This window comes from Sarcophilus harrisii, chromosome 1 (genome assembly GCF_902635505.1).
Source record: "Sarcophilus harrisii chromosome 1, mSarHar1.11, whole genome shotgun sequence".
In the NCBI taxonomy this organism is placed as follows: domain Eukaryota; kingdom Metazoa; phylum Chordata; class Mammalia; order Dasyuromorphia; family Dasyuridae; genus Sarcophilus; species Sarcophilus harrisii.
In genome coordinates, this window is record NC_045426.1 from 269365033 (window position 1) to 269391584 (window position 26552).

The window sequence follows — 26552 nt, forward strand, 5'->3', positions numbered from 1 at the left end:
AAAGAATTATGGAAAATTAAGTCTATATGATCAGAAAATCATAAAATATATTTCTTAGATACTACATTAACTGTAATCTCACGTAACCAAAAGCTTTAATGGATGATATCACTATTTGCATCTAAAAGGTGGGTAGGACAAATGAACTATAGCAATATAGTTCAATATGTATGTGGGAACATCCAAGTAAGAAGGATTTGCTCAATTTCTCCTTGAGGCAGCTGTAAAGATTCTTTCGTTAAAATGATTTTGTAGCCTAGTTTGCCACCTCTTCACACAATAAAAATGCCACCAAAAAAAAAAAAGGCATCAATGGACGTCACTGACTATAGGGTGTAGTGAGGGAAAAAAAAATCAGCAATTGGTAGTTCTGAAGGAGGGATCAAGGAGGAGCCAGGTGGAATCCACAAGGCCGCCCAGATCCCAGGTAAGCTAACCAAGATCTCAAAGTTTGTTGAAAAATGTTACAATTAATCTGTGAAGGAAATCAAAAATACAGTTCTGCTCTTAAGAAAAGACCAACCAGAGATAAGCAGCATACCTGTTTCACTAATGATTTAAGAGTTGACGCAACATAAGAAATAAAAGATAATAATAAAAGTTAACATTTATACAGTATATACTATGTGCCAACCACTGTGTTAAGTGCTTTACAAATACAAATCATTTGATCTTAACAACTAGGGGAGACTGATATTGTTAGTACTACCCTCACCTTACAGATGAGGAAAATGAGGCCAAGAAAAGTGAAATGAACATTATAGGAGTGCAGACACAATTAAAGGCCAGAATTGAGCTATGATTCCAAATGGCCACATTTTTATTATGGGATTACTCAGGCAAGACCGCAGATAATCAATAATATTATTTTCTTAGAATTTACTGACTTTACTGTGCATATCCTTTGATCCAGCAGTGTTACTACTGGGTTTATATCACAAAGAGATTTTAAAGAAGGGAAAGGGACCCACATGTGCAAAAATGTTTGTGACAGCCCTCTTTGTAGTGGCCAGAAGCTGGAAACTGAGTGGATGCCCATCAATTGGAGAATGGCTGAATAAATTGTGGTTTATGAATATTATTGTTCTGTAAGAAATGACCAGCAGGGGAAAACTGGAAATTAGTATGGCAGAAACTAGGCATTGACCCACACTTAACACCATACACCAAGATAAGGTCAAAATGGGTTCATGTCCTAGGAATAAAGAATGAGATTATAAATAAATTGGAAGAACATAGGATTATTTACCTCTCAGACCTGTGGAAGAGGAAGGAATTTGTGACCAATGAGGAACTAGAGATCATTATTGATCACAAAATAGAAAATTTTGATTATATCAAACTGAAAAGTTTTTGTACAAACAAAACTAATGCAGACAAGATTAGAAGGGAAGCAATAAATTGAGATCATTATATACTTCAACAATACTATATGATGATCAATTCTGATGGACCTGGCCATTCTCAGCAATGAGAGAACCAAATCAGTTCCAATAGAGCAGTAATGAACTGAACCAGCTATACCCAGGGAAAGAACTCTCGGAGATGAGTGTGAACCACCACATAGAATTGCCCTTTAATTTTGTCTGCCTGTATTTTTGATTTCCTTCACAGATTAATTGTACACTATTTCAAAGTCCAATTCTTTTTGTACAGCAAAATAACTGTATGGACATGCATACATATATTGTATTTAACCTATGCTTTAACATGTTTAACATGTATTGGTCAACCTGCCATTTGGGGAAGGAAGGGAAAAATTGGAACAAAGGGTTTTGCAATTGTCAATGCTGAAAAATCACCCATGCATATATCTTGTAAATAAAAAGCTATAATAATAATAAAAAAGAAATTACTGACTTTTCCCTACAGAGAATTAATGAAGTCAATAAACATTTACAAAGCACTTAATATGTATTCTAAGGCACTATGCTAAACTATGCTAATGAAGTGAATATGAAATTTTAAAATAGAAAATTAATCAACAAATCCAAAGTAAGCACAAAAGAGAAAAATCTTGCAAATCTGACAGATAAATTAGAAATGTAATAGACAACAACTGAATTGACAAAGCTCAAATCTGAATATCTGGCTCAACAAAATTAATAAAGCTTTAACTACTCTAAGTGTGAGAAAAAGCAAATTATCAAAATAAGAACATAAGATAAAATCACAAGCCCAAAAGAAATAAAAAATTATCAGAATCTACCATATGTACAACTATAACAACAAAACTGAGAATTCAAAAGGAGGCTAAAAAAAGGACTCTCCCCCTCCAACTAATAGAATTGAGATCTCAAATTTCAGAAAGGTAAAACCTTTGACAAAAAGGACTTTGACAAAGTACAACATCCATTTTTGCCAAAAATACAACAAAGCATAAAACAGAGATATATAATTTTAATAGGACAAAAAAATCTACCTAAAATCAAAAGCTAGCATTATATGCAATGTGAGAAAATTAGAAGTTTTTCTAGGAATTAAGCAAGGATGTCCTCTTTCCCAATGGTATCAGACATATTTCTAGAAAAAGCAGCAATGACAATAAGACAAGAAAAAGAAATTAAAAACATAAAGATAGGCAAAATAGAGATGAAATTATTCTTCTCTGCTAATGACATGATGATTTATATAATCCTAGGAGAATCAATCAGATGATAGTTTCATTAAAGTAGCAGTTTATATAATAAAATCACAAGAATCAACAGTACTTCTATATAACAAAATCCAGAAAAAAGTAACAGAATGGGAAATTCCATGCAAAACTATAAAAACACTACTAGACAATCAATCAATCAAGGCATACTCAATGTGCTTATATAGTTTCAATTACAAAATAAAGAATGGTTTACATCCATGGGTGGGTCAAGCCAATATGATAAAAACAACAATATTACTGAAATTAATTTACACATTTAGTGATATAGCAAACTTAAAACAGGATACTTTACAGAGCTAGCTATTAAAAAAAAACAACAAGAATATTAATACAAACAATGAAATTAGGAATGAAAAAGGAATATTTAAAACTATATTATGATCTTCAAATCAAAAAGATCTTTGACCTTTGATAAATGGTCAAAGGATATTAAAAGATAATTTTCAGATGAAGAAATTGAAACGATTTCTAGTTATATGAAAAGGTGCTCCAAATCAATCACTATTTGAAAAGGTGCTCCAAATCAATCACTATTCATCAGAGAAATGCTAATTAAGACAACTCTGAGATACCACTACACACCTGTCAGATTGGCTAAGATGACAGGAAAAGATAATGATGAATGTTGGAGGGGATGTGGGAAAAATGAGACACTGATACATTGTTGGTGGAACTGTGAACGAATCTAACCATTCTGGAGCACAATTTGGAACTATGCTCAAAAAGTTATAAAACTGTACATACTCTTTCACCCAGCAGGGTTACTACTGGGCTTATATCCCAAAGAGATTTTAAAGGAGGGAAAGAGATCCACATGTGCAAAAATATTTGTGGCAGCCCTTATTGTAGTGGCTAGAAACTGGAAACCGAGTGGATGCCCATCAACTGGAGAATGGCTGAATAAATTATGGCATATGAATGTTCTGGTATATTATTTTCTGTAAGAAATGACCAGCAGGATGATTTCAGAGAGGCCTGGAGAGACTTACAAGAACTGATGCTAGGTGAAATGAGCAGAACCAGGAGGTCATTATACATGGCAACAACAAGAGTATATGATGATCAATTCTGACGAACGTGGCTCTTCAACAATGAGATGATTCAAACCAGTTCCAATTGTTCAATAATGAAGAAAGCCATTTACACCCAGAGAGAGGTCTGTGAGAACTGAGTGTGGACCACAACATAGCATTTTCATGCTTTCTGTTGATGTTTGCTTGCATTTTGTTTTCCTTCTCAGTTTTTTTTTTCTTTCTAGATCTGATTTTTCTTGTGCAGCAAGATGACTGTATAAATATGTGTATGTGTATATATATATATATATATATATATTGGATTTAACATATGTATATATATATACATGTATATATATATATATACAAATGAGAACCACATCAGCTACTTCATAGCTAAGACTAGGAAGTGAATACTTAATAAACAAGCAATAGAAAAAAATACAAAAGAGAAAGTGGATAATGCTAACTATATGCAATTAAAAAATTTTTGCATGAACAAAATAAATGCAACTAGAATAAGAAGGGAAGTAATCAACTAAGAAAAAAGCCCTCTTATTCAAGTTATAAAGACAACTAAAATATATAAGGCAAAAGCCATTTTCATTAAAAGAAAAAGATATGAATAAATTGTTCCAAAAGAAGAATTGTAAACTCTTAACAACCCTATAAAAACACTATTTCACTAATAATAAGAAAAATGCAAATCAAAATTCTGAGGTATCACTTCACACTCAGAAAACTGACAAGGATAAGCAGAAGATAAGAATAGCCAATGTAGGAAAGGTTAGAAAGGTAGACACACTAATGCATTGCAGGTATACTTGTGAATTGACCCAATCATTCTAGAAAATACTTTTGAAGTATTCAAAGAAGGTAAATCACAAAAAGTTCTTATATATACATCAAAATATTTATAATGGAACCTTTTACAATCTAGCAAAGAACTGAAAAACAGGATGGATAAACAAGATTTAGTTTTAAAATAAGTTTTAAAATAAAATGAAGCAAAGTAAAGTATAACTAGGAATAAACATACATAATAATAACAGTGTAAATGAAAATAAACACAACAAAACAGTTGAAAATATTTTGAAATTATAATGGCCAACTTTGGGTCCTAAAGAAGAGATGTCAGAATTTTTTGATAAGTTGTTGAGCTTTGCTAAATTGTTTTTCCCCCTTTTTTTGCTTCCTAGTTATGAAGGATGGCTCTCTGAGATTAGAAGATGAGTAGAATACATATAGAATATATATAAAAACAATATATTAATAAAAAATTTCCTTTAAAATATTGATATTGAATAATCACAGATTGTTCCCTCTGCAAATAGCTTCTTAAGTGGGATAACCCCTCAGTAGCTTGGTCACTAAATTAATAAAAATGATTTTACTTTGACAGTACCATTTGAACAAAATAAAAATCTTTAAAAGACAAAAAAAATTACTACCCTTAGTGATTCTTTCCCCCTTTTTTCCTCCATCAGCATTTCTCAACATCTTCTCTCCCAGTAACATTAACCCTTCCTCTTGCAACAACAAAAAGAGGTTACCAAAACAAACTGTCCCAATGACGACACTCTAATGGCATGTGCAGCACCTCACCACCAAGGTAGTCATTGTGCTCCCAAGAGGGAAGTCTTTTCCTAGAGCCTAGCTCTTCCCCTACTTTGTATTATACACTTGGGGATAAACAGATACTTGGTAATTTTCTTGTGCCACTAAACAGAAGCAAAGTAGTAGCTGCAAAGAAGTTCATATAAATGAAAAGCATCTATTCAATAGACAGATGGTTTTGATTACAAGGCTGCTTTTATACATCAAAGCCAAGAAAATACTTATAAAGATTTTACAGTATTCAAAACAGTGGTCCTTAGTCCTGGGGCAGTACTAATATATGGTTAGCCACCATTAGTGTTAATATATAAATATTACCACAAGTAATACTGAATGTTTTCCACATGATAAATAAACGTAAGATAACCAATAAAATCCAGGGAATGACCATTGAAAATATTTCCTTTTTAAAAAGCAAAGCTTTTAGAACTAAAGTTTCCAACCAATCTCTTTACTTTTTTGGGCTTTAATTTCCTCATCAGTTTGGATTATATGATTTTTAATACTCCTATGACTTACCATAAGATCAAGCTTAAGTCAATTTCTACCACTATATTCCATTCTTAGTAATATTCCTCCCCAATAATATTTAAATATTCTCCTAGAAACTCCTACCCTAGGAAGATCAAGTCTTTTGGAAATCATTTGAAATAAGACATAGAAGTTTATCTAGCCCAACCTGTACCTGAAGAATGAAATGTCCTCTAAAAGTATCCCCAAATAATCATCTAATCTGAAATGAAAAATAGCTCATTTTCAGAAAAAGTTTGAAGACATCTGTTTCATAGTAATATTAACTAAGTAACCCAAAATTTGCCAGTCAAAAAGTCTTATGGGTTTTTTCCTTTGATTTTTAAAAGGAGTATGTCCTCCCCCACAAGAAATTAATTAATGAACATGGATTCCTACTTACACAGTAAAATTTAGATTCTATATTGAATATTGTCAAAAATGCTACATGTGTTTAATCATAAATTATTTCCAGAGGACCAATTAAAATATTTCTATTTTTAAATGCTCACCTTAAAGTCTATTTCTTGATCTTTACAGCAGGATACACAGTTCACAATCAGCACTACCAATGTCAGTAAACTGCATATAGACAGAACCACAAAAAGTAAGGACACTTCTGCAGCAGCTCCTTCCCCTAAAAAGAAAGAGGCAAGTACTCTTTAAAAAAATGCATTCAAAATTAAATTTTAATCACTGAACCAATATATATGTTCCAACCCCCTAGGCATAAATTGGATCAAATATTAGATAAATGCTTAGAATGAAGCTATGGCCAATTTTAGATTTCTCGTTGACATGTCTTTGAGTAATTAATGAGTAATCCAATGCTGATTTGTCAAATACGATTTGAATATTTTGAGGATTGAGGTATACTAGTGGACACTGTTCTTATACATTAATTACTGTTAGTGAAAAAATTATTTATCTATTGTGAATTCATAGTAAATTGAAAAAAAAAAAACTATGTATTACAAACAAGTTATGCTTCATCCAAGTTGTGAGGCAAATTCTATTGTAGATTTTAGTTCATTCAAGAAAGACCTGAAAATATCTACTACAAACAAGGACTAAGTTCCCATCAATAACATTCTTCCCTTCTATGTGTGGTTTTCTCTGCTTTAAAATGAAGGGATTTTATATACATATTTATAGCTGGAAAGTGATTGTCCAACTGAAGAACAGCTGAGCAAATTGTGCTATAGATGCAACACAAGAAAGGACAAGAAGAAATCAAGAGAAACTTTGGAAGACTTATGAACCAAAACAGAGTAAAAAGTAAGTAGAACCAGAACAACTTATATAATGACCACAATAATATGAAAGAAAACAACACTAAATGACTTCAGAGTTCTGGTTCTGATTCAGAAGGTGGATAATAGAATATGCTGCTTGATTCTTGGCAAAGGTGTAATAAACAAACAACAGAAGATGAATGAGATATTCATGTTTTTAAAATTATAGCTTTTTATTTACAAGTTCTATGTATGGGTAATTTTACGGCATTGACGATTGCCAAACCTTTTGTTCCAATTTTTCCCCTCCTTTCCCCCAACCTCCCCCCAGATGGCAGGTTAACTAATACATGCTAAATATATTAAAGTATAAATTAAATACAATATAAGTATATACATGTCCAAACAGTTATTTTGCTGTACAACAAGAATCGGACTTTGAAATAATGAGACAAGAATTATAGATATCATTTTCCCACTTAGGAATGTAAATAGTTTAACCTTTAAATAATTATATATAATATATATAATATAATTATTATTATATATAATAATATTTTATATATCTTATCTTTATCTTTCTATGGTTCTCATGAGTCCTGTATTTGAAAATCAAAATTTCTGGCTTAACAGAAATGATTGAAAGTCTTACTTCATTGAAGATCCATTGCCTGTCCTAAAAGATGATCCTCAATCTCACTGGGTAGTTAATTCTTGATTGTAACCCCAGGTCCTTTGCCTTCCAGAATATGATATTCCAGGCCCTCCGATCTTTTATTGTAGAAGCTGCCAGATCCTGACTGTTGCTCCTTTTTGTCTGGCAGCCTGCAGTATTCTTTCCTTGAGATTATAGTTTTGGAGCTTTACAACAATATTCCTTGGGATTTTCCTTCTGGACTCTTTCCAGAGGTGTTCGATGGATTCTTTTAATGACTATTCCCCCTTCTGGTTCTAGTATATTAGGACAGCATGGATTTTTTTTTGGTCATGGCCTTCAGACAGACCAATAATTTTTAAATTGTCTCTCCTGGATCTATTTTCCAGGCCAGTTGTTTTTCCAATGAGGTATTTTATTTTACATTTTCTTCCATTTTTTCATTTAAGTGTTTGACTAATTTTTGATGTCTCACTGAGTCACTAGCTTCCATTTGCTCCATTCTAGTTTTTAATGTGCGATTTTCTTCAATTAACTTTTGTATGGTCCCTTCTGACAGACATTCTTAGCAAATGTAATAGGCTAAGAATCTAAACAAAGAGTTTTGAAAAAAACACTTCACCCAGTGACAGTTGAAGCAGTTAAAAGGGAATTATCACTGAAATGGAAGTTCAAATGAAAGTGAAAATGGTTTGCCTCTGGATGATATTTATAAAACAGCTATGACCCAAGAAAGGAATCAAAAGATTCTCCATGTAGGACATTTTCATATATTTCACAGTATTTTAATAGACTTAACATCAAACAAATGATAGTCATGCAGTTTTGTTGGTGGAAACATGGGTTGTTTTCATGTTAACATAAAAATTCAGGACCAGGACACTGCCAACAGAAATGACAATATTTTTAAGGAGCCTGGATTTAGTGACCTATGTGGACAATAAAACAAAATGGTAGAGATAGTCTGCAGTAATGTGCTGCACTACGAACATTTAGCACTAACAGATACTTAGCAAAACATGACCTGATATCTAGATTTAGAGGTTAGAATTATTTACCCTCCATGGAAAATGTCCATACTACAAACAAAGCTCTCAAAATAACTCAGAAATCTAAATAAATTCTACTGAAATCCTATTATCACAGAACAAATTATTCATAAAATTGATCCATAAAAACTTAATAACCATCTAAATAGATTTAGCATGTTCTCAAATCTTTATGCTACATGGAACAAGTTTCCAAAATATAAAGATTCAACAGAAGAGAACATGGAAACAGAAAAAAGTTTATGTCATTTCTGTTGACTAGTCTATTATTGAAGTTGTACCAAAAATGCTTTCAGTGAATCCACAGAGGATGAATCTACATCCTACTATTAAATAACCTGCATATAATTAAATATAAACAAGTAATAGGAGATTAATAATTTGTTTCAGGACCATTTCTCAGGGAACTTCATCAAAAAAAGATGAAAATGAAATTATTTTTATTACATAAACATAGATTTATATGGTTAGAATTCATCAAGCTCATTAAGGCTTGCAACACACTTCTATTTCTTATTTCAGATACCAGAATGATAAAAGCAAGCTTCCAAAGGAGAAAGGCATAATTGAAGGGGGGTTGGGGAGAGGCCTTTGTAGAAAAAAAAATTGGCTCCTTTATCCCCTTGAGGTTATAGCAAAGTTGGCAAGGATGGGTGAAAATATAGAGATAAATTTTGAGACCTGAAGGAAGGAAAATAAAATCACTGACAGATGGTCTCAAACACCTTGAAAATTTTCAGTAAACTTGCTTCAATTTGAACACTTCCAATGATACATCATTTCACCAATTCGGGATCTGTTATTCTTCAACTTAATGGACAAAGTACATATTTTATACAATTTTACATAAGATAAATGGAGAAAGTTTCTTCAGCAGCTTAGTCAAGGGTGGCACACCTGACCCTCTAATCCAAATACTAAACAAAGTTCTCAAAATCCCTAAGATAAACAAAAGTAACCTTGGTCTATGTAATTTACTTACTAATCATCTATGAAACAATGGTTCAAATAAAATAGCAAACCTTGTAAAAGTACCACTTGGGGGGAAAAAAAAGATATTTTTGAGGAATAACTTTTCAAAATTTACCTCCAAAACTGATTTTACAGAAGAGTGAAAAACATAGTGAGTCAAGCTATTTTCATCAGCCCACATTCTATTAATTTTAGTAGAATCTGATGAAAATATACACTCTTTATTTATTTTGGAGAAATGTATATATTCATATCCATGCTTGGCTTCCTGTTAATAATAGAAAATAGATTTCACTAAGTAAAAACCTCTGCTACCTAGATCTTTTTTTTTTTTTTTTTAAATTTAGTCAAAAGAACCTACATCTCCTAAAATCATCATATAAGTAGAAATCTGCACTACACTAAGATATCTTGTTAAAAATGAATGCAAAGAGGAAATGGAAATTGAGGATGTGCCCATCAATTAGGGAATGGGTGAATAAATTATGGTATATGAATATAATGCAACATTATTATTCTATAAGAAATGATGAGCAGGGCGATTTCAGAAAAGTCTGGAGTGACTTATATGAACTGATGCTGAGTGAAAAAACAGAACCAAGAGAACATTATAACAAAATTGTAACAAGATTATATATGATGATTAAGTATGACAAATTTGAAAGATTGAGATTGAGATTGAGATTCAGCAATCCACTGATCCAAGGCAATTCCAATAGATTTGGGATAGAAAATGCCATCTGCATCCAGAGAGGGAACTATGGAAACTGAATGAGGATTGAAGCACAATATTTTCATCTTTATTTTTGATTTGCCTTTTCTTTCTCATAGTTTTTCCTTTTTGTTCTGATTTTTATTTCACAATGTGATTCACACGGAAATGTTTAACTCAAAATCTTTGCAAAAATGAAAGCTGAAAATTATCTTTACATGCAATCAGAAAAATAAAGTATTACTGAATTTTTTTAAAAAAGGTTTTAAAAAATAGAGAGCTAGAAACAAAATTTATTTGGAAAGATCGAGTCATAATATGTATCACAAGAAAATTATCTAGTGAAATGCTTATACACTGAAACACTAACTTTTAAAATGGCACATTTAATGTATGAAAAATATTTTCCTAGATAGGAATTTATCTTTAAAAAAAAATAATACTACAAAGTTCTGTTCCTTTCTTTGGTTATTAAATTGAATTTTAAAGGGTGCCTTTTTAGCATCAACCAACACTTAATGTCTACTGAGCAAATGATTAGTTAGGTATTTTGTTAATAAAGACAACTGTGGTGGAACATTATTCAGAGAAGTCATCATTCCAAGAAAAAATATAGATCAAAAGAAATCTAAAAGATATCCTGGGCAGCTATGTGGGGCAACAGATAAGAGTGCTAGACCAAGATTTATGAAGACTCATCTTCCTGACTTCAAATCTTGGTGCAGACACTTACTAGTTAGTAAGACCCTGAGAAAGTTACTTAACCCTATTTACTTCAGTTTCCTCATCTGTAAAATGAGCTGAAGAAAGAAATGATAAACCCCTTCAGTGTTTGCCAAGAAAACACTAAATGGAGTCACAAAGAGATGGATATAACTAAAGCAACTAAACAATAAATAATAAAAATATATTCCTCTCTGTAATACAGTGCAATATTAACAGTTTCTCAAAAATCTTTCCACCCCCTTTTAACAGAAGTCTTTTAGTTTTATTTTAAATAACAATAGGCATTTATTAAGCACCTATGTATTAAGTATTGAGCTAAGTGCTGGGAATAAAATCGCAAAAATAAACAGTTCTTCCCTCAAATATATCTCTCAGGGAAGAGAAATGTGTATATATTTAAAAGTAGTATCTTCTGTGTCCTCCTTCCCCAGCTTTGCGCTCCAAATTATGAACTGGGTCCCATTGCTACCTCAAAATATAGGATAAGTATTCTGTGGGTCTTTATTTCTAACACTATAGATTTCACTGGTGTTATATTCAGTAAGTTAGACTATTAGAATTAACTTAGAATAATAGTATTTACTTTTTTTTAAAGTCACAATGGCTACAAAATCCTTCTGATATAAACCTGGGGCATAAACTTCTCCCACAAATTTGGTGTCCATGATAAGTGTGCATAGAGTACAATGGCAGTGAGGCACATTTGTAGGAAAGACGTGCAGCCAGAAAACTTACAACTCTGAAACTTCAGATTATCAATGTCCTATTTCCCCAAGGGAATCCTTACAAAGTGTTACTTTTGTGTATAGCATATGCTGGTTGGGTAATGGGGGTGCTGTTCAGTTGGGTTCCTAAATCTACTCTTCTTTGCAACATCAATCTCAAAGACTACCAAGGGTAACTCTCTTTTGAGTCCAAAAAGGGGTTCTCTTCTATACTATTCTAAGTTCTGTTCCTTGAAGTTGCTTCTAGCTTCAAATGGCTGCCACTTTTTGTCTATCCTCTCTCAAATATAATTTGATTTCTTTGGAACTTAATTTCCAAATGCCAGATGGGGTCTGAGTAAGTAGTGCCAATGCTAAATGCCAATGTTAACAAAAAGTGGTGGGAGGAAAGAAAGTTCTCTCCTTCAGCCAAAATTTAAGGAGCTGGAATCTTTTCTGACTTCTGACCCTGCCTCTACTACCTGCCTTTATCTGAATGACTAAAACATCATTTTTTTTAAGGGTCTCCTAGGAAAATGTTCAATCACCATTCAAAGACATTACTCCATTCTGACCTATTCAAAGAACTTGTGTTCATGTAACATAAAAAGATCATATGACATGGCCATATTTTACACTTATATAATATTTTGACCCCTTTACTGTGATTAGGTCTTGGGGCTTTCAACTGATTTATAAAAAAGATACAAGGCATTTTGAAGGGAAGTGGGGGGGAATAGTATTTGCAGAGCATGGGGAAGGGAATCACTAAAGATTTCATGTAGAAGGTGGAACCTGAGCTAAGTCTTAAAAAGTCTAAAACATTGAGATGAGGAAAGCTAGTTTCCTGACACAAGGTTCTGATGATGTTAGCAAGGGAGAAATTGTAGGGAAAAGGGCCTATATGCCTTGAGGTGGATGTATAGTCAAAGATCAGATATGAGTGATGAATCAGCAAAGGGTACTGAAGAGGAATGATGAGACCATTAAAAGAATTAAAAAGAGGGCACATATGGAAAAACAAAAGGTCAAGAATTTCAAGGGAATTAATGAAAAAAAAAAATCAAATGATGGCGGCTTAGCTGTACCAGATCTAAAATTATATTATAGAGCAGCAGTTACCAAAACTATTTGGTATTGGCTAAGGAATAGATTAGTTGATCAGTGGAATAGATTGGTCGGGAAAAATAATAAATATAAACCTAGTCTTTAAAACCCAAAGATCCCAGCTTTTGGGATAAAATCTTTTGAAAAATTGCTGGGAAAATTAAACAATATCAGAAACAGGCATTGATCCCAAAACATCGAACCAAGATAAGGCAAAATGGGTTCTGACCAGGGATAAAGAATGAAAAAATAAATTAGAGGAAAATGGGATGTTTATCTCAGACCTGTGGAAGGGGGGTCTTAGACCAAAGAGAACTAGAATCATTACTGATCAAAAATAGAAAGTTTCAATACCAAACTGAAAAGTTTTTGCAAACAAAACTAAGAGAAAGAAGAAGGGAAGCAATAAACTGGGAAAATATTTTAACAAAGGTTCTGATAAAGGCCTCATTTCCAAAATATATAGAGAATTAACCTAATTTAAAAAATGCCATTCTCCAATTGAAAAATGGTCAGGATATGAAAGACAATTTAGATGAAGAAATTGAAACTATTTCTAGTCATATGAAAAGATGCTCCAAGTCAATTAATCAGAGAAATGCAAATTAAGACAATCTAAGATTACACACACCGGTTGGTAAGATGACAGGAAAAATAATGATGATTGTTGGAGGATGGGGAAATCTGGGCATTGATGCATTGTTGGTGGAGTTGTAAAATCCAACCATTTTGAGAAGTTTGGAACTATGCTCAAAAAGTTATCAAACTGTGCATACCCTTGATCCAGCAGGTTACTACTGGGATTATATTCCCAAAGAGATTATAAAGAAGGGAAAGGGACCAGGAACAATGTTTGTGGCAGCCCCTTTGTAGTGGTTAAAACTGGCGAAGGATGTCCATCAGTTGGAGAATGGTTTGAATAAATTGTGGTATATGAAAAATTATGGAATATTACTGTTCTGAAGAAATGACCAAATAATTTCAGAAAGGCCGGGAGACTTAATGAACTGTGCTGAGGAAATGAAGGACCAGAGATCATTTATACTTAAAAAAATTTATATATGATGACCAATTTGATGGATCAGCCATCCTCAACCAGATCAACCAAATCATTTTAATGGAGCAGTAATGAACTGAACTACTATGCCCAGAAAAAGAACCTGGGAGATGACTAAAACCATTCATTGAATCCAATCCCAATTTATGCCCATGCATTTTTGATTTCCTTCACGTTAATTGTAAGTATTTCAGAGTCTGATTTTTTAAAAAAACGTTTGGTATATATTATTGTGTATCTAATTTATATTTTAAATATTTAACATCTATTATCCTGCCACTAGGGGAGGGGGGGGGGGGTGAGGAAAATTAACAAGAGGTTTGGCAATTGTTAATGCTGTAAAGTTACCCATGTATATATCCTGTAAATAAAAGGTTATTAAATTAAAAAAAAAAAAAGGCACAAAGAAAATTCAGGGAAGAGCAAACATTCATAAAAAGAAGGTCATAAAATACTTTAGAATGGCAAGTTAATAGATCATCAGGAATTATAGAAAGAGTAATAGATTTGGTTGGCTTCTCAACAGACAATTTGTTCCCCAATCCTGCACTATAACTAAGAAAGAAGCAAAAATGACAGACAAAACAATTGCATCTAATTCTTCTTGGAACATTCCCTACTCACCAATCCCCGCCCCCCCCCCCCCCAAGAGATGTGCTTCATTTACTGTTCTTTTGAACTAAAATTTTCAATATTTTCTGAAAATAAAAAAGAAAGGGGAAAATTTATACCTGTAGGTTCCAAATCTGTGTTTAAAAAGAAAAAAAAAAGGTAGCCACCTTTGTTTACAGGAAGATTAGAGACCCATAGAATGTCAGAATTTCAGCCTCATCTATTTACAGATGAGCCAACTGAGGACCAGAGAAGTGAAGTAATTCACTGACAGGACCCTTAATTGAATCCAAGTCTTCTGTTTGCAAAGCTGGTACTCTACACTTGTTAGAAGATTGGAAGGAAGTAACATTGTGAAACACAAATTCATTTTCAAGTTATGCACCAAAATATGTTCAGAATCCTCATATTAATTCTGGTGCTAATTTTTTTTTAATAGCCTTTTATTTACAGGATATATGCATGGGTAACTTTACAGCATTAACAATTGCCAAACCTCTTGTTCCAATTTTTCACCTTACCCACCCCCCAGATGGCAGGAGACCAGTAGATGTTATACATTAAAATATAAATTAGATACACAATAAGTAATGACAAAAGTTATTTTGCTGTACAAAAAGAATAGACTTGAAATATTGTAAATTAGCTTGTGAAGGAAATCAAAAAATGCAGGGGGTAAATATAGGGATTGGGAATTCAATGTAATGGTTTTTAGTCGCTCCCCTGAGTTCCTTCTCTGGGCATTTTCAGTTCATTACTGCCCATTGGAAATGATTTGGTTGATTTTGTTGTGAGGATGGCCAGGTCCATCAGAACTGGTCATCAATAGTATTGTTGTTGGTATAATGATCTCCTGGTCCTGCTCATTTCACTCAGCATCAGTTCAGAACTCCCAAGACTTTCTGAAATCATCCTGTTGGTCATTTCAAGAACAGTAATATTCCATAATATTAATACCACAATTTATTCAGCCATTCTCCAACTGATGGACATCCATTCAGTTTCCAGTTTCAGCCACTAAAAAGGGCTACAAAATTCTGCACATACAGGTCCCTTTCCCTTCTTTAGTATCTCTTTGGGATATAATCCCGTAGTAACATCTGGATCAAAGGGTATGCAAGTTTGATAACTTTTTGAGCATAGTTCCAAATTGCTCTCCAGAATGGTTGGATTGCTCACAACTCCACCAACAATGCATCAATGCCCCAGCCGCATCCCTCCAACAATCATCAATTTTTCCCGTCATCCCAGCCAATCTGACAGGTGTGTAGGGGTATCTTAGAGTTTTTAATTTGCATTTCTTGATTAATAATGACTTACATCTTTTTCATATGACTAGAAATAGTTTCAATTTCTTCATCTGAGAATTGTCTGTTCAATCCTTTGACCATTTTTCAATTGAGAATGGCTTGATTTTTTTATAAATTAGAGTTAATTTCTTATATTTTGGAAATGAGGCCTTTCAGAACCTTTGACTGTAAAAATATTTTCCCGTTTATTCTTCCCTTCTAATTTTGTCTGATTGTTTTGTTTGTACAAAACTTTTCAGTTTGGTATAATGAATTTTCATTTTGGTGATCACTAAGACTTGTCTTCTTGGTCATAAAGACCTTCCTTCCACAGGTCTGAGAGGTAAACTATATGTTCCTTAATTTATTAATATTATTCTTTATGCCAGGTCATGAACCCATTTTGACCTTATCTTGGTGTAATGTTAAGTGTGGACAATGCCAGTTTCTGCCATATTAGTTTCCAATTTTCCCAGCAATTTTATCAAAATAAGTTCTTATCCAAAGTGGGGCTTTGGGTTTGTCAAAGACTAGGGTTGTAATTTTGGGACTGTTTTATCCCTTGAACCTAACCTCTTCCACTGATCAACTAATCTATTCCTTAGCCAATACCAAATAGTTTTGGTAACTGCTGCTCTATAATATAATTTTAGATCTGGTACAGCTAAGCCAAATTCTGGTGCTAATTAACTATGAATTATTTAAGTGATCAAATCAGAATACTCAGAAACAGATCTTGATCTTTGGGAGTCAAATACTATTAGTCACTTTAAACATTAAAAGTACTGTTAAATTTTAAAAATTTGTTCACCTCCACAGAGAAGACTTCAGAACTTACAAAGAAAGCTGAACATTCTTCCCTTCAAAAAATGATTACTTTTAAATAATCATAAATAAATAGTGTTGTTCCTAAGGAGCTCTGTGTTCTTTACAAATGTTAACATAGTAAACATTAATTACTTAATTAGAATAATCTGCAACCTCTTGAATGAAAAAAAGTTTGGCTTACATCAAAAAGTACCCTTTCATTCCTCTTGAATACAAAAAAGCAGCAATATGTTTAAATCTATAAGCAAACAAAATAGGAACTTCAGAAAGCTGTTTATCATAATTTTAAAAGCATGAAAATTTAAATTGACAATGAAACCAGGATTCTTTTAAGCAAGGTGATCCAACAGAGTGATCTGAATATCTTTGCTGAAAAAGCCTAGGAGAAATTAAAACATTTATAATTGAGAAAATACACAAAGATTTGGCCTGTAAACATGTACAGGATACAACAGTCAATATTTTAGTTCAGCTATAAACATATACTGCTATTTATGTGCAAGAATTGTGCTGTTATAGTATCTTCCTATAATAACATGTCTACTTATTATAAAGATTTGGTTATTCTACAAAAACCTGAAAATATGATGAAAATTCAACATAAATACATCACCTAATATAAATACATAAAAACATCACCTTTATAAAAGGATTTCATTGTATTTAATTGTCTATGGTAAATGCCCAGGAACTTTTGACTCATCCTATAAAATCTAAGCTATTTCCATAAACAGGTCTGTGATATTTGTCCATATACTGTCAGCACTTTATGTCCATAAGATTACATAATTCCATAAACATAATTAAAACAGTGGAAGTGCCAAAAGGTAGAAAGATGGTAATGGTTTCAACACATAGGAGAGAACCAGAGCCTAGACTTCTATCAATCAGTCATTTTAGCAGGGGAGTCACACAATCAGATGTGAACTTAAAGAAATTACATCAGTGGCAGTCTGTAGAATGGACTGAAGTAGTAAAAAATCCGCAGACACATAGAACAATCAGGAAACTATTGCAATAATCTAGGGTAAGATATGGTGAAGGCCTGAGTTTAAGGTGATAGCTGTGAGTAGAGAGAAGACCACTTCTGGATGTGAGATACAATAGAGATAAAAATGGCAAAATGGGGCAAATGGTTGAATGTGTGGAATAATTAAGTCTAAATTAATACCTGTACTAGAAACCTGACAGATTTGGAAAGACAGTGATTCCATTGACAAAAATGAGGAATGCAGAAGGAGGACTTGAAAGATATGGAAAAAACTTTTTTAATGCCAAGCTTCTCATCATTCCCCCCTTCACCCACACTGTAAGTATAGCCAAATGCCAATCCTTCTATTACAAAATTCAGAAGATTTCTTACACCACAGATTTTCAAAAGTACACAAGGCAGACAACCTGTATTTCAAAAATATTCAGAAGTATATAATCTGCTTTTTGATAATAGGTATAATGAGAAAAAAAAATTCCCAAAACTGGCCTAAAAATTCCAAGTAAAATAAAAGACATGGTAAAGGAGAATGTCAATTACTGGAATGGACTACAAAGGGGTCAAATACACTAATGCCTGGTGATGGGAATGTTACTGATTCAACCATTTTAGAAAACAATTTGGAACTATATCAAAAAAACAAACAAACAAAAAAAAAAACCACTAAGTACACCCCATTACTAGGCATATACCCAGAGAGATTCAAGGCAGAGAAAAATAGCTTACATATTTAAAAATATTTATAGTAGCATTTTTTGTTATAGAAAAAGAAAACAGTCAATTAGAGAATGGCTAGACAAATTATAGTATACAAATGTGATGAAATGTCACTGTACAATAGGAAAACCAACTATGAAAAAAAAAAAACCCAGAAAATTTGTATGAGCTGAGTGAAATAAGCAGAACAAAAGAACAATGTATATAATGTTCAGAATAAGATGAAGGAAAACAACTTTGTAAGACTTTAGAACTCTGATGACAAATCATAACTTAAGACTAATGATGATGCATGCCTCCTACCTCTTGGCAAGAAGGATAATAGGCAAGGGGAGCTGAATGAGATACATATTTTCAAACAAAGCCAATGTACTGACTTGTTTTGCTTGACTACATTTTTTTTTTTTTTTTTTTTTTTTTACAAAGAAGGACTTCTATTAGGATTGGGTGGAGAACATGTAGTGAAATATCCACAATCAAAGGATTAGAGAGGATAACAAAAAACAAAATGCATAGTTTTGATGGTATAAACATTTAATAAAAGTTTTTGCATAAACAAAACCAATGCAACTATATCAGGACAGCAGAGAATTATGGAAAAAATTATGCCATAAGTTTTTTTTCCCATAAAGCCATATTACCATACATATTTATTATTATACATATTAATTACATATTACCATAACTTAGGAAACGGATTCAAATTTAGTAATGAGTCATCCCCCAATCGATAAATGGTCAAAGGATATGAAGAAACATTTATACTAGTAATTAGAGAAATTCAAATTAAAACAACTCTAAGGTTGTTCCATATCACATCCATCAGATTGTCAACAGTTAACAAAAAAGGAAAATCACAAATGTTAGAGTGGCTGTGGTAGAAGAAAATCAGAACTAGTCAGAAACTTCATATACACACACACACACACACACACACACACACAGAGTGTTTGATCAGTTCTCTCCTTTATCACTTTTTAGAAATTGGGAATTTTTCAGATTCACTACATTTAATAAAACATTTCATGCTTTTTTTGTTTGACTATTTTGAAATTCATGTTTGCTAAAGTACTATCAAGGTATTTCCTTAATATACAAACATGACACTGATGGTACGTGTGAGTGGAAGGGTGCATATTATATTTCTTCTGCATTCAAAGGGTCAACAACTTAGAACTAAAAGGGACATTAGACATTATTTAGTTCAATGTGAGAGCATTTTTTAGGTTAAGTAAAATGAGTCCTAAAGAGACTAAGTAATTTGCCCAGTGTCAGCACAGGTAGTAAGTGTCAAACTAAATATTTGAATTCAGATTTTGAGACACCAAACTCTATTCAGAGTACCTATGTTCCTTTGCTATGGTCCCTTGCTAAGACTTGAAGGTCTCAAGTAAGTATAACAAAATGATTTTATATTATATATATTTGAACATGTCATTCTCTTCACATATAAATGTTCAAAATTCTTTCAATGCTAGAATATTTCATAAAAATATTTCACATCTCTTTCCTATCTAAATATTGTGAATGTTTATTAAGATAAGATATTCACCATGATCATTCAGTGGATCATCACAAATGGAGAAATTTGCTAATAATGTTGCCTGTGCCCCTTTCATTTGCCATCATGTTGGCTTCAGGGACAAAAATAATGGGAAACATAAACAAAGAGGACTCCTGAAACCTTTATGAAGAGATCTCTATTTGTCTTCTTTTCTATTACCTCTTTCCACTGCAGGAAATTCATCTGTAAGTTTAAATGGATAAAGAGTGGTGAACAGAGACTATATGGCCTGAAATTGCAAAATAAACTGAAAGAGGGTTGGAGGAGAAAATAGGATGAATAGGGAAAGATTGAGGTTTAAAGTCTTGTAAATGTACCAACTGGCCTAGCAAAGACAATTTTAAAGGGATAAAATAAAATTACATCATTTACTAGCATATGGCAATAGACTATCCATTTCTTCTTCATGCATACCTTTGAAAGCAGCTCTGGACTAGATAGAGTTGGGGGAAGGGAGAAAAGTCAGTATTACTTGGGACAGAATGAGGTTTGAAATGACATCACAAATATTTTAAACCACAAAGTATGAATACATTTATCATGAGTTTCCTGCATGCAGAATCTTAATTCACTAAAATGTTTTTCCATGCCTCAATGTAACAATACATTTGTTATAATGTTAATGTTAAGCAATTTCAAGTCTCAGTAGTTTCTAATATTAGAAAGGCAGGGACAACGGAAACAAAGCACTAAATATACTTGTTCATGCAGTACTGTGAATGCTGTAAATGGTGTTAGAGCTGATGAGTCAGAGATTCTGAAATGACACGTAACTTAAACATTAACAGCTTAGGGAAATAAAACTGCACCTTGCACTAATTATGGGCAATGTTGTCCAACCTCTGCAATGATAATTTTCAAGGTTGTCTACCTCACCAATTACTAATATTAGAGGAAATTTGTATACTTGATCACTGCCTGTTAGTAAGGCTTTTTGATTCAGGTAAAGTTGCTTATTTCTCTTGACACTTTCTATTAATTTCTACACCTCCCCCCCAAAAAAAAGAGCTTTGATTTTTAAAAAATTCATTTTAAACTCCCTCCAACTCCCTCCAGCCCTTCCCCCACCCAATGAGAAGCTCAGCAATACGATACCCTTTTTACATGGGAAGTCATGCAAGACATTTCCATTATGAGACATGTTTCAAAAAATGGGGAGGAGGGAATAAAAGTAAAAAAATATGCTTCAATCTGTACTCAAGAATTTATCAGTTTTCTTTCTGGAGGTGGAGAACATTTTTCATCATGAGTCTTTTGAAACTGGACAAATTATTATCATAGTAGCGAAATCCCTCATTCTTGATTATTGTTACAATACTGCTGTTACTACATACAATGTTCTTCTGGTTCTGTTCACTTCCTCTGGTTCTGTTCACTTCCCTTTGCATCAGTTCATCCAGGTGTTCTCAGGTTTTTCTGAGAACATCCTACTCATCATTTCTTATAGTACAATAGCATTCCATCATAATCACATATCGCAACTTGTTCAGTCATTTCTTAATTTATGGAGATCTCTCAATTTCCAATTCCTTATCACTACTTTAAAAAAACTGCTATAAATATTTTAATATATGTGTCCTCTACCTTTTAAAAAATCTCTGAAATATAGACATCTTAATAGCATTGCTAGTTTAAAGGGTATATACAATAAGAGGTCTGAGTTTTGGCCCCATCAGAAAATTTATAACAATATAAATTAACTTAAAGGAAGAGTACATTGGTAGCTCTAACACAAGGGGAGGGAGGGAGGGAGGGAAGGAGGGAAGGAAGGAAGGAGGGAAGGAAGGAAGGAAGGAAAAGAAGAAGGGAGGGAGGGAGGGAGAGAGAAAGGAGGGAAGGAAGAAGGGAGGAAGGGAGAGAAGGAAGTAGGGAGAGAGGAAGAGAGGGAGAGAGGGAGGAAGGCAGGGAAAGAGAAAGGAAGAGAGGGAGGAAGGGATAGAGAGAGGAAGGGATGATGGAGGAAGGAAGAAAAGAGGGAAAGAATGAAGGAGGGAAGAAAGAAAGGAAGGAGCCAAATAAGGAAGGAACAAAGCTAGTAACTCAAAGTACTTCATATTATTTGGTAATTTCAATGCAGCTTAGAATCTAGACACTCTAGACTAGAGCTCCTTTTATTGCATAGTGTTTAAGAAATATGGTTATGTTAGGTAACTGCTTAAATTTTCAAACTGAGAAATATATTTTAATAAGTCACTAAAGAAAGCTTTCCAAAAAACCCAATATTTTATTTTCTCTAAATACTGCCTATAAAAAATTAAGGAAACTTCTAGGACAGTTTAATATTAATAATAACCTCACATAATCTCAATTTTATTGAATCAAGACTAAAAAAGATCTGTAGAGATCAGATCATCTCATTCATGTTCCCTTGCTTTCCAGATCTTAGATTAAGTATCTTCAAAAGGAATTTATCTTTTCTTTTAAAAATATGAAGAAATTATAAGAACTAACACACTTGCCTTTTAAGATTTATAAAGCATTTCAATATTATTTCATGTATGCTTCACAACAATGCTATGAGGTAAATACTTGCAGATGAAGAAACTGAGTCTTGGATTAGATGACCTTTAATTCATTGCCCAACAATGGGAGGAGGCCGAATTTGAACTCATGTTTAAGTTTAGTACTCTTTCTATTCTTCTATCCCATGATACTTCTCAGCAGTCTATGATTACAAAATTTCCTTTCATAACTTGTTTTGGTCTCTTAATCTCTAATTCTTCCTGTTTCCCTTAAATTCTCCCATTATAATTTAAACTTAAATTTATTTTAGTTCACTCTGCAGTATATAAGTTTTCTCTTTTAGAACACTATTCTCTTTTAAGAGATTTTTCAGCCCCCTACACTGAAAAAGTCCAATTCCTTTAGTCTTCCCTTACAACAGAAGTTCTTATTAACCGTTTTTGTATGTCATAGATCCTTTTGACAATTTGGTGAAATTTGTAAACCCCTTCTTAGAACGTTTTAAAATGAATAAAACACTTAAGATTACAAAGAAATCCAATTATATTGAAGTACAGATATTAAAAAAAAAAAATTTTTTTTAAAGTTCACAGACCAAAGGTTCAGGAATTCTTCCCTTTATCTTATTCCTTTAAACATTTTTTTTAAAATCTTTCCCCTCTTTTTTTTGAGGGCAGAATCTCTCAGTTCTCTAGATTTCAATTAAGTTATAAGAGCTTGTAAATGTAACCATCTACATGCCTAGGCCTTGCTAGCATAGAAAAGGAGAATTAAATTATGAGTTGTATGTGATAGATTGCTTTTTTTTTTAAACAGGCATCTGTATTAAATTTAGTTTTTTAAGAATACTGATAATTCATTTTATAACATCATATCTAAAAAAACATTCTTTTAGTCTTGCACCCAGTTTTAAGGTGTTCTACATAATTAATTTAGAGTCCATGAAAATGTAGGGTCTCCTCTATTTAAATGTTATTTTGCCCAAATACTAATGTCTCCTGGGTTCTTATACAAAAAAGAGAGAAAAGAAAAGAAAAAGAAAGAATAAAATTGTGTTCTTCTTAAGAGAAATTAAATTAAATCTCTTCCCTTTTCAACCTGGCAATTTGGCTCTGAGGAAAGACTATCAATATAAGCAAATGGTACTTTCCAAGAATGTAGCTGTTCAGTTACTGTTCAGGGCCCCATTTTATTCTTACTTGAGACTATCATTAAAATGCAACATCAGGACACTGATTGCTACCAAGACACTGAAAAATAAACTTGCCCAAAATAGTCCCCAGGAAATAGCATTACAGAGAATGGTACTATAAGGTACATTGCGTACAAAGGTACGCAAAGAAATCTACAGTTGAAAATAGTTTTCTTAGGGAAGATTTTAATGGCCAAATAAGAGACAGAGAGCATTCATTACAAGATATAAAACAGATCATTTTGATTACATTAATTGAAAAAGGTTTTGCACAAACAAAACCAATGCAGCCAAGATTAGAAAGAAAGAAATTTTTTAAAGTTTCTCTGATAAAACCTCCATTTGTCAAACATGAGTCAAATCTGTAAGAATACAAGTCATTCTCCAATTGATAAATGGTCAAAGGGTACAAACAGATAGTTTTTGGAAGCTATCCACAAACATTTTTAAATGTTCTAAATCACTACTGGTTAGAAAAATGCAAATTAGAACAACTCTGAGGTACCACCCTCACACTTAGCAGATTGGCTAATTATGACAAAAGGAAAATGACAAATGTTGAAACACTAATGAATTCTTGGTGGAGTTGTGAACTTGATCTAATCATTTTGGAAAGCAATTTAGAATTATGCCCAAAAGACTATAAAACCAATACCTTTTGACCCAGCAACCTCTAATACTTAGATACACCTCAAAGATCAAAGAAAAAAGGAAAGGGACCTATATGTATAAAAATATTTATACAATCTCTTTTTTGTGGTGGCAAAGAATTGGAAATTGAAGACATGTCGATAAATTGGGGAATGGTTGAACAAGTTGCAGTATGAAGTGATGAAATACTATTATAAGAAATGATGAGCATTACTCATTACTACTCATTACTTACTAATCAGAGAAATGCTAATTAAAACAATTCTGAGATACCACCTCACACCTGTCAGATAGGTTAATATGACAGAAAAGGAAAATGATAAATGTTGGAGAAGATGTGAGAAAATTGGAACATTGTTGGCAGAGTTGTAAAACGATCCAACCATTTTGGAAAGCAATTTGGAACTATGCCCCTGAGGGTATTAAATTGTGCATACTTTTTGATTCAACAACACCACTACTAGATCTGTATCTCAAAGAGATCATGAAAAAGGGAACTTTTTTTTTTTTTTTAAACAAACCAAAATATTTATAGAAGTTCTTTTTGTGATGGTAAAGAACTGGAAATTGAGGGGGATGCCCATCCACTGGGGGATGGCTTAACAAATTGTGATATATAAATATAAAAATTACTACTGTTCTATAAGAAATGCTGGGCAAGCAGATTTCAAAAAACCTGAAAAGACTTAAATGAACTGATGCTGAATGTGAACAGAACCAGAATACTGCAGACTGTAACAGCAAAATTATGTAATGATTTTTTCTCAGCCATGCAGTGACTGAAGATAATTCTAAAATAGACTTGGGATAGAAAATGCCATCCATACCCAGAGAGAGAACTATGGGGACTGAATGTGGATCAAAGGACACTAATTAAACTTTTTTTGATCTTTTCTTTCTTGTGTTTTTTCCCTTTTGTTCTGATTCTTTCACAACATGACTAATATGGAAATATGTTTAATATGACGGTACATATATAATTTAGATGGCTTGCAGCTTTGTGGAGGAAGAAGGGAAGAAAGAAAATTCTGTAACTCAAAATCTTATATTAAGTCAATGTTGAAAACATTTACATGTAATTTATCTTAATCACAAAAATTTCTTATCACCAAAGGCAGGTATATTATTTATTTTTTAGTGTACTATCAGGATTCTAGTATCACAATCCTTATAATTGAAGGATTTCGGTCCAACTGATCATTTTACAAAGGAGATTTGGAAATAAGCTTAGGGAATTTAAATTAAATGACTGACCAATGGCCAAATGGCTAGTTAACTGGAGAAGGGAACCTAGAAATCATGTCTTTTAATGCATTTCATTAATCCATTCTGACTTTAAAGTACCTTAGAAACCTCTTAGACCAGTAATGCCAATTATCAGTGAACTCTTTAATAACTATCTGCAAATACATATCTTATTCTTAAATCTAAAGCTACTGATACTATTTCTTGTTGAATAATAAAAGAAGCTCCATAGTTGTAAAATTATGCTGATTTGTAAATAGCTGCACTAGAAAAAAATGTATTAAAATTAGCATAAAAAGATTTGTAAGAACGCTCCAATTTTTCATTCTTGAAATAGGTCTCTATATTCATCAACACTGCTGAAAAAGGTTTGACTTAACAAAAGTACCATTCTCAATGGAGCTCTGTATTATAAATACTTTACAATTTGTAAACTGACCAGCTAGTTTAAGGAGATAAGTACATCATATTGTTTCATAATTTTTAAAAACTAAATCTCAATTGTTAAACAATTATTACCTATTTTTAAATAGCTACTTTTTCTACTCAAAATTGTTGATCCCGAATACCATAGCATTAACTTTTCTCTTCTTCCCACCTGTTCCTGGTCTCTCCAAAGAATAAAACACATAATGCTTTTAATAAGCAAAGTCAAAAAATTTCCACACTGGTCGCATTCAAAAATACATCTTACTCTGCATATTAGTTTATCACCTAACTGACACGAGGTATTACTACTAGTAAGGCCTCTGAAATCAAGATTGATCACAATTCTTGTCTTAATTGTTTTTAATTGTATAACAGCCCTAAACCCAGATTCTTAATATAGGCAAATGATATTTTTCAGGGAAGTAGCCTTTCAGTTATTGTTCAGGGTCCTACTTAATTAAGAAAATTAAAATTATTGGATAGGAAATAAGAAATGTACACAAATATTACAAGAATCAACTCAACAAAGAGTAGAATTCATTAGAATTAGAATTT

General features: G+C 32.6%; 1 protein-coding gene across 1 annotated transcript in view; it reads right to left on the minus strand.

The window, feature by feature from the left end:
* LMTK2 (lemur tyrosine kinase 2) overlaps positions 1-26552 on the minus strand; it is a 91980-nt gene that overhangs the window by 51250 nt on the left and 14178 nt on the right. The window contains exon 2 of the mRNA XM_031941722.1: positions 6312-6436. Within this exon, the coding sequence (XP_031797582.1) occupies positions 6312-6436 (125 nt within the window). The remainder of the gene's footprint in view (positions 1-6311; positions 6437-26552) is intronic.